The sequence below is a fragment of the Periplaneta americana genome, chromosome 5 (assembly GCF_040183065.1).
Source record: "Periplaneta americana isolate PAMFEO1 chromosome 5, P.americana_PAMFEO1_priV1, whole genome shotgun sequence".
Lineage (NCBI taxonomy): Eukaryota > Metazoa > Arthropoda > Insecta > Blattodea > Blattidae > Periplaneta > Periplaneta americana.
This window is the reverse complement of record NC_091121.1, coordinates 2,551,179-2,567,672: the sequence shown is the minus strand read 5'-3', so window position 1 is coordinate 2,567,672 and position 16,494 is coordinate 2,551,179. Positions and strand designations below refer to the sequence as shown.

General features: G+C 35.0%; 1 protein-coding gene across 1 annotated transcript in view; it reads left to right on the top strand.

Annotated features, from left to right (window-relative positions):
• pxb overlaps nt 1-16,494 on the top strand; it is a 498,272-nt gene that overhangs the window by 443,189 nt on the left and 38,589 nt on the right. The window contains exon 4 of the mRNA XM_069825279.1: nt 10,356-10,518. Coding sequence (XP_069681380.1) covers nt 10,356-10,518 — 163 coding nt within the window. The remainder of the gene's footprint in view (nt 1-10,355; nt 10,519-16,494) is intronic.

Below are 16,494 nucleotides of genomic sequence, written 5' to 3'. Positions count from 1 at the left end.
ATAATAATAATAATAATAATAATAATAATAATAATAATAATAATAATAGTAGTAGTAGTAATAAATAGTGTAGTACAAAGCATACAATGAATACAATATTTACAATTAACTGAAAAACAAGTAGCTGTTTCTACAAGACGAGTCAAAGTCAGGACAGAAGAAATGTATGAAGTGAAATAGCGAAAGGAGTACGACAAGGATGCCCTTTATCACCATCCGTGTTGAACACTGCTTTCAACCATAGTACTAACATCGGCCCTATAATTTATAACAAATTAATAGAGAAATATCCTTATTTATTTAACCCAACAGTTTGAAATTTAAAAATATATGTAAGCAATTTGTTATAAGTAAATATTAATTTCAGGGGAGTGCCAGAATTTTGTATAACTTACAATTTCTTTTTATTATATTTTTTTCTGGCAATAAAATTATTATTATTAATTCGGACAGAGATAAGGCCGTAAGGCCTTCTCTTCCACTCAACCAGAACATGAAAAGGAACGCATCGATATAAAATAGTTTCGTAATCCAATACGAGTAATCCAGACCTTGAAGAAAGAGCGTGAAGTTCTTCAATATCGAAAGAAAGATACGAATTTAATATTTTACATCTATCTCGTCACCAGAGGACCAACACAATAATTGTATAGCCAAAAGCGTTACCTAAAATTTCGAGCCAGAATAGCAAAACTTGTTACAATGAAGCCGAAAATACAATTAAGTTGTATAGCTGGGTTTGAGTGGTTCCCCCGCTGGTAATCAGTTGCCAGGTCACTGGTTGGTTTTGCGTTCTTCCCACAACCGCGACTTAATGACTAAAAATCGAATTACATCCAGTTATGCATCTACTTTAAGGGCGACGTATAGAAGTCGGTACTCAATTTTACCTGCAAGTCAAAAGTAACAACTTCTCCATTACTGCGCAGAATTTGAGTTGTTTCATAAACACTTAGCAAGCAGCAGCAAGTTAATTTAGAACACAAAATCACTTTTTAATTTAGATTGCCTCTGCTCTCCGTTCCCAACTTTTCACAAAATATTAAAGTAGTAACTTCTGATGCGTGAGACAAGAATGGAAAAACTTGATAGACCTGGGAATGGTTGTAAATCACAACGAAACAGACAAGCACAGAAACAGAACGAAGTCAGTACAAAATCTCCATTTCGAGATATGGTGAGACGAATATTCTACTTTGCACTTTGATTTACTTCCTTTCAATATCGAAATAGTACATTGCGATACAAGCGTGGTAAGTGGATTGTAACAGAAAAGTTAGAGAACATGAGACGAAGTCGTCTTCTCTATTTCCGAGATTCTGTTAGGCAATTAACACATGCTATCTTTTGGTCGATCTTAATAAAAAATAAATTATTATTAATCATTTTTAATTTAAATATATGGTTTGTTTTTTGACACTAACATTTTCGTGTGATCGCCGTTTGCTATTTGTCGATACGTGTCAAACATTTGTTATTATTCATATTTGTGAAAGGTGTCATTCATTTGTTATTATTCATATTTGTGATAGGTGTCATTCATTTGTTATTATTCATATTTGTCGATAGTTGTCATTCATTTGTTATTATTCATATTTGTCGATAGTTGTCATTCATTTGTTATTATTCATATTTGCCGATAGTTGTCATTCATTTGTTATTATTCATATTTGTCGATAGTTGTCAGTTATTTGTTATTATTCATATTTGCCGATAGTTGTCATTCATTTGTTATTATTCATATTTGTCGATAGTTGTCAGTTATTTGTTATTCATATTTGCCGATAGTTGTCATTCATTTGTTATTATTCATATTTGTCGATAGTTGTCATTCATTTGTTATTATTCATATTTGTCGATAGTTGTCATTCATTTGTTATTATTCATATTTGCCGATAGTTGTCATTCATTTGTTATTATTCATATTTGTCAATAGTTGTCATTCATGTGTTATTATTCATATTTGTCGATAGTTGTCATTCATTTGTTATTATTCATATTTGTCGATAGTTGTCAGTCATTTGTTATTATTCATATTTGTCGAGCTCTTTGTGATATTTGAATAGGACTATTTCGCGAATATGTGAGTAAATAATTTATAAAACATAGAGACAGAGTATATAATAAATTAAGATATTTAATACTTACATTTGATCGCATGACCATCACGCAATATCACGGCCCACTGTATTGTTAAGGAAAGAATGAAAACATTTAACATCTGAACATCAGGTGCGACAAGATATTAAACAAATGAGCATCAGGTGTGATGAGATTGCAGTTGATAATTAACTCTGATTGGATAAAAGTCACTAGATCCTTCCAGTACATTGGTACTTGAGGGAGATAGACAGAACCTGTATTCATTGAGCCAAGCATCTTCGGACCGGGCTCGGAATGTTGTAATGAAGGAAGAGGCCGGCCACTCAGTAACTGAATCCCCCGGACTCGCAAGCCGACTTCTTTGTGTCTCCCCGAGGACTAGCTCTGATCTCATCCAGCAGCAAGAGACACTTTGAATATTGAAGAGCTTCTCTGGCGGAGACTTTCTTCTATTGGCCATTGCAGCGAACGAAATTTTTACCGATACAAATGGCGCTATTGAATCCGCAGAGTTCGCATTGTCATCCCATTCAGAATGCAACAGATCGGCTATTTGTCTGAGCAAAAGGGACGGATGTATTGATTTTACATAAATAGAATGTGCCCAAGTCTGTCTGTATGTAAGAAACATCACACATTTTCACTAACTGCGCCTTTGTACGGTTATGTTTGGAAGTACAGAATTTCATCTCTGACAATAGCCAACTCTCCGATGCTTTGTGATTGACGCAGAAATTAAAATAAGATAAATTGTAGCTTTTTTATTAAGGCTATGGATCGGTGAAAATAACGAAAAAAAAACATTAAAAATGGAAATTTTGTTTTTAACTATAAAAAATAAAATGTTTCAGTTTTCTAAATATGTGCTTATTTTGGCCCTATGGCAATTTAAAGCCCCTCAGGAAGAATTTAAAAGGACCAGCGCGTGCGTGAAGCTGCAGCCCTTTTAAACTGATACTCAGCTGTCATTCTGACAGACTTTGTTCTTCATTATAATTTTATTTTTCATTCAGTTCATATTTAGGGCTGTTATGTAGGAGAAAAATATGTGTAGGAAGGATATCGATAGTATATATCATATAGCTACATGCTCTACTTTGATACTCGTTTTCTACATTTTCCAATTTTCAGATTTTGTAACATACAAAATGCTCTAATGAATGCAGTTTTTCTCCAATCTCAGTGAAATTTTGCACAGAAGTCTACAAAAGTATGTGAAGTAAACTGACACGTGTGTTTTCTTCTGCTATTGAAAATATTCAAATCACCATGTCCTGAGGATGTGATAAGTTTAAAAAAAAATTGAAAAATTAATAACTATATGGGTAGATATTTTTTTCTCAAGAAAATACTAGTGGAAACACTAGTAATGCCCCACTTCGATTATTGTGATTTTCTACTGACTGACCTCAATGTCAACCAGTCGCAAAGATTACAACGTGTTCATGATTCTTGTGTTCGCTTAGTCTGCGATATCCGTCGCGCTGACCACATTACCCCATCCTTCCAAACTCTAAACTGGCTACGGCTTAACGAACGTAGAAATTTTCATTCTCTTGTTCTCCTTTTCCAAGTCCTTCACACCTCTACACCTACCTACCTTGCCTCCCGTTTCAGTTACCTGTCATCATATCATAATCTCTTCACACGCACGCAAAATAGCCGCATACTAGCCATACCAACACATAAGACATCACCGTATTGTCCACACCTGTGGAGTAACGGTCAGCGGTGGCCCGGGTTCGAATCCCGGTCGGGGCAAGTTACCTGGTTGAGGTTTTTTCCGGGGTTTTCCCTCAACCCAACATGAGCAAATGCTGGGTAACTTTCGGTGGTGGACCCCGGACTCATTTCACCGGCATTATCACCTTCATATCATTCAGACGTACAGCGTCGTAAAATAACCCAATAAAATAAAAAAAAATCATCGTATTCATCATCATACACAATCTCGCTCTCGCGCTTGTGGAATACCCTACCCAGTGACATCAGAGACTGTCGGAATTTAGTAGCGTTCAAATCAAGCTTATTAAGCATTTTCTTACTGCGTAGAGTAGGTTTAATTTTTACTTAATTAATAAAAGAAATGCTTCTCTCTTCTTAACTTTTACAATAAACTGTCTAGCTTTTATTAATCAGTTAATCTTTTAGTACTTTGACTTTTATTGTATCTGTAAATTTAATACTAGTTGTAATTATAATTGTATTCTTAATATTGTAGTTGTAATCTCCTGGTAGAGGGAAAGAGAAGGTCTGATGGCCTTATCTCTACCAGGTTAAATAAATAAATAAATAAAATAAATAAATAATTGCTAAAATATGAAAAAGTCATATTTTACATACATCTATCAACAATAAATTCAATATAAATGTAAAGAAAAATTATGTAGTCTTTGAAAATTGGGACAATTATAATTCAGTATTAAAAAAAGAAACAAATTAATTATAAATAAACTGACTGGAATATCAAAGTGAAAATTTGTTTATTGCATGTAAGAAATATGTGGTAAAAGTTTCAGATTAATTCGTGTAAAAATGTACGAGTTAGAAAATTCATAGGTACATAGCGTAAGATTTAAATTTTAAAATATTATGTAATATGAAACTATTCACGCAAATCCTAAGAACAGAATGTATGGTTATGATGATGACTGTGATGACGATTATATTATTATTATTATTATTATTATTATTATTATTATTATTATTATTATTTAATTCATTCATTGTGTTCTGCCCAAAGGCAGGTTTTTCACTGCAAACCCAGCTTTCTCCAGGCTTCCCTCTTTTCCGCCTTCCTCTTTATCTCCGCATATGATCCATATATCTTAATGTCGTCTATCATCTGATATCTTCTTCTGCCCCGAACTCTTCTCCGTTCACCATTCCTTCCAATGCGTCCTTCAGTAGGCAGTTTCTTCTTAAATCTCAGCCAGTGATCCGGCCAAGTCCTTTTTCTCGTCCTGATCAGTTTCAGCATTCTTCTTCTTTTTCCTCTTCCACTCTTTGTAGCACAGCATAATTTTTTATTCTGTCTATTATTATTATTAATTTCGTAGTTAGTGGCTTCTAATCAGAAATAGCAATTGCGATACATTGCTTTAATAGTTCATTACGTAGCCCAGCCATGCTAGCATGCATTGCCTGGCCTCGTCTACTCTTCTCTTCCCCTCGTTTTCTTTCGTATTTTCCTGTCTCATTGCCTTCTCTTTTTCGCTTTTCATTCTTTCACTTTCCGTAATCTCGTTTGTCTATTCTTGTGTATTTTTCCTTCTATAATTTTTCTGTCTTTTCGTTTGCTTCCTATCTTTCTTTTCATACTTTCATTTTTTTTTTTTCATATTTCTTACTGTATTCGTTCTTCGATTCTGTAATATATTGTCTTATGTTTTGCTATATTCATAGACATGTATTCATCTCTCGCTTTCTTTTCTTTGTAGGTATATCTTCATTTCGTATATTCTCTCATTTATTCACTTTTATTTCTTCCTATAGGGCTACATATGTTTATATTTTTCCTCTTTCCCATTCTACTTTTATCTGCCTTGTTAATAATCCTATCTTACTCATATTCCTCAACCATTCGGATATTTTAATAATAAACATTTAATTGTGATACATAATAGTTAAAAAAAATTAAATTGTTTCATAGATTTGGAGAGCAATTTCCTGGGTGTCTAGAGTCTGGAAATTTGTATGAATGTGAGTGTGATTGTGAGTGTGCCGGGTTAATATTAATTAACCAAAAAATACATCAGGACTATCGCTGGGCAGTAACCTGAACACACGTTTCAGCGTCACATTGTTAACAAGTAACTCCATCTGTTAGCACAACCATAAGACATCTAATAGATGCTATAGAGTTACCAACAACGAAAAAAAAAAAAAAACACCGTTTCATAGATGAGTACACAGTATTGCCCTTGCTATGTTTTACTATTAGTAACCTTATTTTTAAGCTAACAAACATAACTGAGAGCGACTGTCATAATTCAATATATGGGGAATCAGAGTATTTCTTGTTTTTGGGCAGACTTCGTACTAGTGTTGATCGCCTGCGAGTCACCGACTGAGATTTGAATATTGAGAGCTGGCTGGGGCAAGGTATTTCCCTCTCTTAACATTTTCTTTTCGACTGTAACAGAGTTTCAGGTGACGTCAGGACGACGTCACGCGAAGCTCCTCAAGTCAGGAAAGAACGTCACAAGTCTTCTGGCGTCTTCACTCAAGGAAAATTGCATTAGACGCAACTTCATAGCGCACGTAATTAAGTTTGAGCCCGTCACAGCTCGCCATTTCCAGAATATTTTTACAAGTCTGACAGGCGTGACAGAGCGAACGAGTGCCTTGCGGCGTTCAGTCGGTAAGGCAGCGAGCCTCCGGGCTAATTGAGCGCTGCGGGTGTGAAACATGTGAACGACAATCAGTAAGCATAACGATGCTCAACTGACCAATGGCAGTCGAGCTACAATGACTATTTCGTTTTTGTGACGTCATTCCATTTTCGGCCAATGAAGTGTAATGAAATTTTGAATTCCAACCAGTCACAGTCATACATCGCGATAATTTCTGCAACTCGATTTATCACTATCAATTTATCGCATGGTCGTTCTTTTGTTTAGTCAATGTCGCCAACTGTTTCCACGTAAATCGATTAGCATGAATCCATTGTACTAAATAAAGTGCGGAATTCTACTTCCACAGCTACATCTTTATCTTCTAATTCCATGCCCATTGTATCTAAAGAAAATGACACTCCTTCATGACAAGTGTTCATTTAATTAATGTATTAATCAGGTTATTTGTTTTTATAAAATGTTTAAATTAAATTATGATTTCAGCAGATAATGAAAACGTATTTCTGTTATAATAACAAGAGAAAAGCGCAGTACATGTAATTAACATTTTTATTTTGTATTTGTATTTATTTTGCTAATAAGTGTAACATAAAATATAATATAAACAGATAAAACTCGCTCCTGAAAGAGTAGAACTCGTGCTCAGGGGTGGATTCCTGAACTTAAATTAAGAAGTATATAATACAATTTGTCTTACGTCTACTACACAATAAGAATGTATAAATCTAAATTTACAATTTTTCATTATTTATAAAAGCCGTACATAACTTTTTAAATTGAATACTAGAACTATTAGAATTGACAAGATTAAGATATTTAAATATAAATTACATATTCTTGGGCCTAAATTACTATTGTGATCAAGTACTGTAGCAGTGTTGCATTTTGGTTCAAACAATGTTAAAGAATTCTTACCTTTTGTTTTACAACTATGAGAATACAATTCAAAATTATTTAAATTTTTATGTATGCATTTTATTAATACAATGTAATAAATTTGTCTTATTTTAAGAACATTAAAGTTAAAAAAAAATGTTAGATGGAAAATCAATAGATTTATGAAGACACATTTTAATTATTTTCTTCTGTAATAAATAAAGTGGATGAAAATTATTTTTAAATAAGCTACCTCATACTATAATTCCATACATAATTACCGATTGAAATAAAGTTAAGTACAATAGGCCTATATTGTGCGTAATAAACTTACTGACAAGTAATTCCTCAATAAAAGAAAATAACAGGCTATATTATTTTACGTAATTTATTACAAAGGTAATTAATGTGTTGATTTCCATTGCAAATCTGTATTTCGCTTTTCTCAATTGCATTACTGAATAACAATCAATTTCTTTATTGCAGTAATGGATATTCATCTACGAGTATTTCAACTTCACAGTGTCTGAATAGGTTAAGTATTATTCATAAATATACAGTTATTAACATTTTGTGAGCGAATTTTAGGGATATATTATTTACAATTTTATTTTATTCACGAAATAGTACTAATAAATGTAACTCGCTTCGCTCGTGGATTTATCGGTAAATCTCAGGCCTCTTGTGACATTACTACAGATAGTTTTATGCTGCTTAGAACTAATAAGTGATGCTTTATTTTTTCCAGTGACTTTACAGGAAATGCTAGCAATCAAATACATCAAGGACTCAAGCTCAGTGTGGAATTACAGCATCCGTATTATTACTTAATTAAAATAGTTCACAATTTAATGTCTTAATTTTCAAATACAAAGCAACAGTGGTGTAAGTCACAGTTTCTGTCATTTAAACTTATAAATAAAAAAAATAATAATAATTTTTCTCTTGAATTTAAAATATCCAACAACATTATACTTGTACAACCCCTTAAATTATATTTTAATAGTATTTTCATTTCATCTAACGCACAAGTTAAAGTAGTCTCTCATTTCTTGCACTTGCTGGCTTATGCCACTGTTGCTTTTAATCCCTCAATTTTATTAATACTCAAGTCAAAATGAAGCATTACATAATATATAGGCCTACATAGTGAACTGTAAGTAATGTCATTAATTTCAGGTGGTTATTCTTTGAGATATTTAAAAAGAAAACGTTTAACACAATATTCCTCGTTTTTTCTTCCTTTTCGAGATAAAAATTGTTTTGTATGAAATATTTCATAGCATGTTTTGGAAAAGTCATTTCAAATAATAATAATAGTAAACTTCCCTCCATTAAGGGTAGCCCTTACGGACTCAGTATATCCTAAAAAAAAATATTATTCATATGTAAACATAGATATTAAATTTTAAAGAAGGGAAACAAAGAAAAGGGCATGCAAAATTGCAATTGCTATTAATGTGGCACCATGTGATTAATTAAGATTTGGCAGGATTTTTTAACACAATTATCACAATGTCATTCCTCAGGGATGTTGACAGAGCAAACTGCCGTCGAAATTCTTCGAAAAAAGCTGGTATAGTCCCTCGAGCACCTATGAGCAAGCCGAATACCTCAACGTGAATTAAGGCATATTTCAGCTTGAAATAGTTGACTGTAGGCTCATAGATCGACTTCTTCTCAAGGCGGACCTCGGCTGACTGATGACATCCTACTTCAAAACGTATCGTGGGGTCCACAATGATGCCCTGTTTAGTGTCAGCATTGTACGCTAAAATATCTACTCGTCTCGTTGACCCATTTTCAGCTAGACAGGAGATTTCTTCTTCTACTATCCAGCCCTGTGCAGAACGAAAAATTGCATTTGTTTGGATCAAATTTCTGCACATTTAACCCTTTGTTGCCGGACATAAAAAATTTAAATAAATCCGTTTTCTTTAGTGAATGTTGTTAGAATATGAATTCAAAACATACGGTAATTTTTTCAGAATTTTTTTATTTTTTTATTTATTTTTTTATTTTATTTAAAAAAAAAGGTCGTATTTCTATGTACAGTACTGTCAGTATCCTTGATGGATTTTATTTATCAGGTTGCACGTAATTTCTGGCGGTTTATTATTCTTCCAGGTCTTCCAGTATGCAAAATAAAGCACAAAACTAAAATTCTTTCAATAATTTATTAACATAATACACTGCTCACTGACCATATAGGGAATTCAGTGTATGGTTTTCCGAAACACACTATGAAATGTTTAATATAAAACAATTTTTATCTCGAAAAGGAAGAAAAAATAGATTGTATTATACTTTTTTTGTTTGAAATACCTCAAAGAATAACCCCCTGAAATTAATGATATTACTTATGGTTCAACATAAAGACATAACCTACATATTTTACAATAAAACATTATCAAGTAATCACATATTAATCTCAAATTTTCACTTGTTTTATTCCAAGGAGGCCAGGGTCTTTATTTTCTGAAATATATATTAACGAATTTCGTATTCCACAAAGCGTCCATAACCCCTGCTTTCACAGAAAAACAATAGAATGCACTCATGGAATAAGATTAATTTTTTCCGTGGGAATTACCTAGTCGAATACAACTTGTGGTGATGAATTCATCTTGATTTGAACTCGTGTGTCCTTATGAAACAATAACAGCAAAATAAATATCATGCCGTAGACAAGATTCGAACTCACTACCGTAGCTTCGAGGCGCTGTGGGAGTGCAGACAGCACCATGATGCTATTTTTAGATGTGGCCACGCACGCGTCCCGTCCCGTTGTAGTGGTGCTATTTGTGCTCTCCGTTGATGGATGATGCTAGCTGGAGGAAGGGCGCGTGTCTGCTGGCATCGGTTGGCCGTGGAGCGTTAGAATCCGTTGGGTAGATTGCACGCACAATTCAGTCACCATTACTGTGAAATATTTTCCCTCCTACTGTTCTCGTTGTGTAAAAAAATATTATTTTTTAAAGTTGTACTATTTTTTTTTTCATTCTCGTTTGCTTCCAGACACAAGAGAAAAATGCAAAACTTCCTGCCGTGCAAAACGTCACCGCAGAACCGCTGTGATGTTTCTAACGGAAATGGCGTCATCTACGAGGATCTCACCAACATCCGGCCGAGGGCGCTGCCCAACCACTGTACCCCTGGCCAGACCGCTCCTTCGATAGAGGTAAGTTTCCCAGTCTTACGTATTTCAGCATTTCGAGTTCTTAAATTTTGACAAAAGTGCACTCAAAATTGAGGAATTTAACATCCTAAAATATGGAAGTACGGACTCCCCTTGCATTGCGGGTGGCGTGGGCATGACTCCCAGGAGGAGCAGTGCTGTAATGCTTGGTACAGTTTTCTAACATTCGACGTTAACAAGGACAGGGCAAAGGAACTGAACTGTATAATAACAAAGAATGCGTCATCCTTTGTTGTCATGGTTACTTTTAATAACTCTCCTTGTGTTGTAGCTATTTGTAACACCACGAATAACACAACTTATTTTTCTCACGCTTTGTTCCACTTGAACACAAAACGTATTCTGAAATATGGAAAAGCTTTAAGTTTTCATATACACTAACCTACTTATCAGCAACGGGGAATATTCAATTAAAACCTCTAGACAGAGGAGAAAATCCACAAACGATTAGGGAAAACGCGGAAATTCTAGTTGAAGCAAGTAAAGCGATAGGGTTTGAAGTAAATCCCGAAAAGGCAAAGTATATGATTATGTCTCGTGACCAGAATATTGTACGAAATGGAACTATAAAAATTGGAGATTTATCCTTCGAAGAGGTGGAAAAATTGAAATATCTTGAAGCAACAGTAACAAATATAAATGACACTCCGGAGGAAATTAAACGCAGAATAAATATGGGAAATGCCTGATATCATTCGGTTGAGAAGCTTTTGTCATCTAGTCTGCTGTCAAAAAATCTGAAAGTTAGAATTTATAAGACAGTTATATTACCGGTTGTTTTGTATGGTTGTGAAACTTGGAATCTCACTTTGAGAGAGGAACAGAGATTAAGGGTGTTTGAGAATGAGGTTCTTAGGAAAATATTTGGGGCTAAGAGGGATGAAGTTACAGGAGAATGGAGAACGTTACACAACGCAGAACTGCACGCATTGTATACTTCACCTGACATAATTAGGAATATAAAATACAGACGTTTGAGATGGGCAGGGCATGTAGCACGTATGGGCGAATCCAGAAATGCATATAGAGTGTTAGTTGGGAGGCCGGAGGGGAAAAAGGCCTTTGGGGAGGCCGAGACGTAGGTGGGAAGATAATATTAAAATGGATTTGATGGAGGTGGGATATGATGATAGAGAATAGATTAATCTTGCTCAGGATAGGGACCAATGGCGGGCTTATGTGAGGGCGGCAATGAACCTGCGGGTTCCTTAAAAGCCAGTAAGTAAGTAAGTAAGTGAGACAGAGGACTATTGTTTATTTCCTTCAACGTTTCTTTTATATCGATTTTATTGTCAAGAACTATATTTCCTGTCATCTGACTGTAGTGCGTACGTTACTTCTCCAGCGTCACGAGAAGTCGCAAGCGTGGAGTTACGAGGTGTGTTGCAGTGTGTCCTCCCCGTAGCCCAGTTGCTTAATTGCCGCCCGAGCTCTGTTCAAACAAAACTACCGCCCGTGGCCCCTTCACTCCCGTCCCGCAACCCGCATCGCTACACCAGGGACATTTGAAAGGGCTGAAGTGGAGGGTAGAAAATGCGTAGACCCTTTTTTTATTATCGTTTCTGTTTAAACATTGACTGAGCAACTTCGTTAGTATAGGGCTGTTATTATCAAACAATCCGTCGCAATTAGTGCCCCTCCGGGCCGCTAGTGGCTGGAACATTGATCAGTTGTTTTGATTTACACAAATGCTGGGCGCTCCGTAATGAACGGACTTTGAATTATTTTACTGCCATCAAACGTTATACCCACATCATGTGCAATGTAATATGCTGCACGTATAAATCACATTGCAAACTGTTTTCCAATATTCTGGTAATAAGGTGAGGTAGCACGGCCTTTCAATGTTTACATTGTTTCAGTATTTTCTTATTATTACTACTATAAGGCTAGGATTTTGATGAATTTGTTCATTTTTCTCTGGCAAGTTAGAAACACAGCTGCTTTAGTATTTACGGGTGCTATTCATAGACATTTCGCAGCACGCGCTACGAGCGTACTAAGCTAGCCCCGGCTATCCACTGGTTACTAGTACAGAATTCAAATCATATCCTATCGCTAACGCTGGTTTATGAATACGAAAAACGCTGATCATCCACCGAAAGCCCGCGCTAAAAATGTCTATGAATACGGTACATGTTTTATGATACAGTATATTAACACTAAATATGGTGACACACCTACAAAGACTGGCCCCTTGCTTTATATTGGCTTAACATGCCAAGATTTGGTTGTGTAATATGTAATGTAATGCGTCAGCAATATATTTTCAAGCATCATAATGATGGCTCTTCATAATAGAAGTACAGTCAGTATAAAAATGCAATAGGTAGCAGAAAACAGTAAGATTCTAAAGATTATAACTCATAATGTTATGGATTAAAGTTATTTCTTTTCTAGTGAGTAATATTTTCGTTAATAATAATAAAACATCTGTTAGGTTGGCAGTTATATTTGCTGTTATTGCGTCATAATACGCCGCCTTCAAAGCCGCTGCTTTTGGCTGGTATCGGCGACGTGTTTACGAATGTGCCGCTACTCCATGATCCTCAATCACAGCAATTTTCTCATTTTATGAAAGCATAGGATTAAGTCCAAAAGCAGTCACTCATTGAATAATATTCAACTTCATTACTGATAATTTATTACATGTCAAGTCTGATTAGTGGGCGATGTATGCAATGGAGGAGGACATTGTCTTTCTCATGAGTGATGCCTTATTGGTGTCGCTTGTGAGGTTCAGAGCAGTCTCCGGGCTGCTGACGTTACATACACACTGATTATATCGACGGGTATCAATTCGACCCCTCAGTCTTTCTAGGTATTCTGTTTAATATCTCCACTTCTATAGAAGTTTCAACGTCCAGATTTCAGGTGAGCAACATCTGGGTAAAATTAAGAAATGTCGTAGAGCCACAATTGCATATCACATGTCGCATACGCATAATATGAGTGTTAAGATAGGCCTATATTTGTTAGGGAATTTTTTTCCTCTTAAGAATATTTTGTTTTTCTATTCAGTCATTCTAGAGAAGAACATAGGTTAAGGGTGTTTGAGAATAAGGTGCTTAGGAAAATATTTGGGGCTAAGAGGGATGAAGTTACAGGAGAATGGAGAAAGTTACACAACACAGAACTGCACGCATTGTATTCTTCACCTGACATAATTAGGACTATAAAATCCAGACGTTTGAGATGGGCAGGGCATGTAGCACGTATGGGCGAATCCAGAAATGCATATAGAGTGTTAGTTAGGAGGCCGAAGGGAAAAAAACCTTTAGGGAGGCCGAGACGTAGATGGGAAGATAATATTAAAATGGATTTGAGGGAGGTGGGGTAAGATGATAGTGAATGGATTGATCTTGCTCAGGATAGGGACCAATGGCGGGCTTATGTGAGGGCGGCAATGAACCTCCGAGTTCCTTAAAAGCCAGTAAGTAAGTAAGTATTCAGTCATTCTAGTGGGTATTCTCGTTGAAAATTGGTCACAAATTCCCATTAAGACCATTCTTTCGCTTTTTTTTTTATTTTGTATGATGTTTTTTCCCAATATTTCGATCATTAATACTAATTATTTTAATCGTTTTTCTATACATTCAATAGCTACTGTCCATGTTTGTCCTGCTAGTTTGGGACGAGTGATCGCTGGACAAATTGGTAAGTTCATAAATGGAAAAATCAAGAAAGTTTTAAATCAAGAATGCAGGATATGCTCCTATCAAAAGTAGTAACTGAGGAGGCAATTGGCAGTGATTTAGTGACCAGTGATCTTGTGTATTTTATGCTCGATCATGCCGAAATTTAGTAATTATACACCTGGTAGCAGCCCTTTAATGGACCTTATTAAAGTACACCTATTCATTAAAGTTCAGGTGTTCCACCAATCAGAAAATACCATTGTAGCAATATGAAAGCGCAAGTATCGATTATTCTCGGATATGCAATCGAAAGACAACTAGCGCGAGATTAGACAATATTAAACTCAGTCGAAAAAAACAACACACAAATTAACATCAATTCACCGTCATCTTCCAGCCTTTCATAAAGCACATTCCCGCAAATTCGTTTCACCAATTGCCGGAAAAAATCAATATGGTCCAGCATAAAAAGTCGCATGAAACTCGACTATAATGGTAATTAAGACGCTCGTATGAAAATTATGAAACTCGCTTGCGCTCGTTTCATAAACATACCCTGTGGAGTAACGGTTAGCGCGTCTGGCTTCGAAACCAGGTAGCCCGGGTTCGAATCCCGGCTGGGGCAAGTTACCTGGTTGAGGTTTTTTCCGGGGTTTTCCCTCAACCCGATACGAGCAAATGCTGGGTAAATTTCGGTGCTGGACCCCGGACTCGTTTCACCGGCATTATCATCTTCATTTCATTCAGACGCTAAATAGCCTAGATGTTGATACAACGTCGTAAAATAACCCAATAAAATAAAAAATCATAAACATACTCTCGTCTTAATTACTACCATTATAAGTTCGTTGCATAATGTACTATTAAGTACGCCCCTATTGTTTCAGTTGAGGTAAAAAGGGAATTTTCCATTTTTAAGGCTATGTTATCCGACAATCATCTGAGTTTCAATTTTGAAAAACTTACATAAGGTGTTTCTTGTACCCTGCAACTCAGTAAATGGAAATTAAAAATAACAAAGAGTAATTGTTGGAAATACGCGATGAAGATGAAATGAATTATTTACAGTTATTTAGTTGCAGTAGTTTTGGACGGCCTCACAGTACTTACATTAATGTCAAAGGAAAAGATAACACAGCGTGGCAAACTGCAGTAGACAATTCTCTTGTTTCCCAGAAAACAGTTATGTAACAAAATGTGAATCAAAATTTTATTAACGTCTATTGTTTAGCTATACATAAATGTTTTTGTTTCCTGTCCTCGAACCCAGCACTTCTGACTGTAAGCGGCCTCTGCCCTCGTGTTGCAAGTTGCCCCGCTGTACCAACATTGTTTCATATTTGTTTTTGGTTTGTTATTTTCACTCCTCCACCCCTATATTTCCGCAGTATATTTTTGTGTGGTATCCATATTGTTCAGTTTCCAAACCAAAAATGTACGTATAGTTCAAATAATTGTAAAGCACAGTTTTATTTGTTGTGCGATAATATGCAGGGTACGTAAGTAAACATTGCATTTGGCGTCCGCCGCTTCGCTCAGAGGTGCTACGAGTATGGAAACAGTTTCCTATGGCCAGTGAACAGGGGAGCAAAATACATTGCGAATAAAATTAGCACAGATTCATTTAATAAAAGATGATGGTGTCTGTGCTGCTTTTGATGTTATCTCCCTCCCGCCCTCCCTCCCTCTCTTTTCACACACAGACTCTCTCTCTCTCTCTCTCTCTCTCTCTGCAAGTAACGATGAAATTGAAATTGGAGGACACATCATTAAGAAAGTTAAAAATTTTAAACTGTTGTATATTCTTGGGCCTAAATTACTACTATGATTAAATACTGTAGCCGTGTTGAATTTTGGTTCAAAATCTTAAAAAATTCATACCTTTTTTTCATAACTATGAGAATACAATTCAAAATTATTTCGATTTTTATGTATGAATTTTATTAATACAATTTAATAAATTTGTCTGATTTTCAGAAGATTAAAGTGTAAAAAATAATTTTTGAGATAAATATTGCATTAGCTTCTGATTATATATTGATAGTAATTGAAGCGAATGTGGAAGAAGGCAATTATTATTACAGATGGCTTTAAATACTAGAAATATTACAACATTTTTCTCAGGCGCTTCTAAAAATAATAATAATAATAATAATAATAATAATAATAATAATAATAGCAATAATAATAATACTAATAATAATAATAATAATAACAGCAATAATAATAATAATAACAGAAACAATAATAACAGCAATAATAATAATAATACTAATAATAATAATAATGATAATATTTCTTGTCGTTTTGATTTAGATAA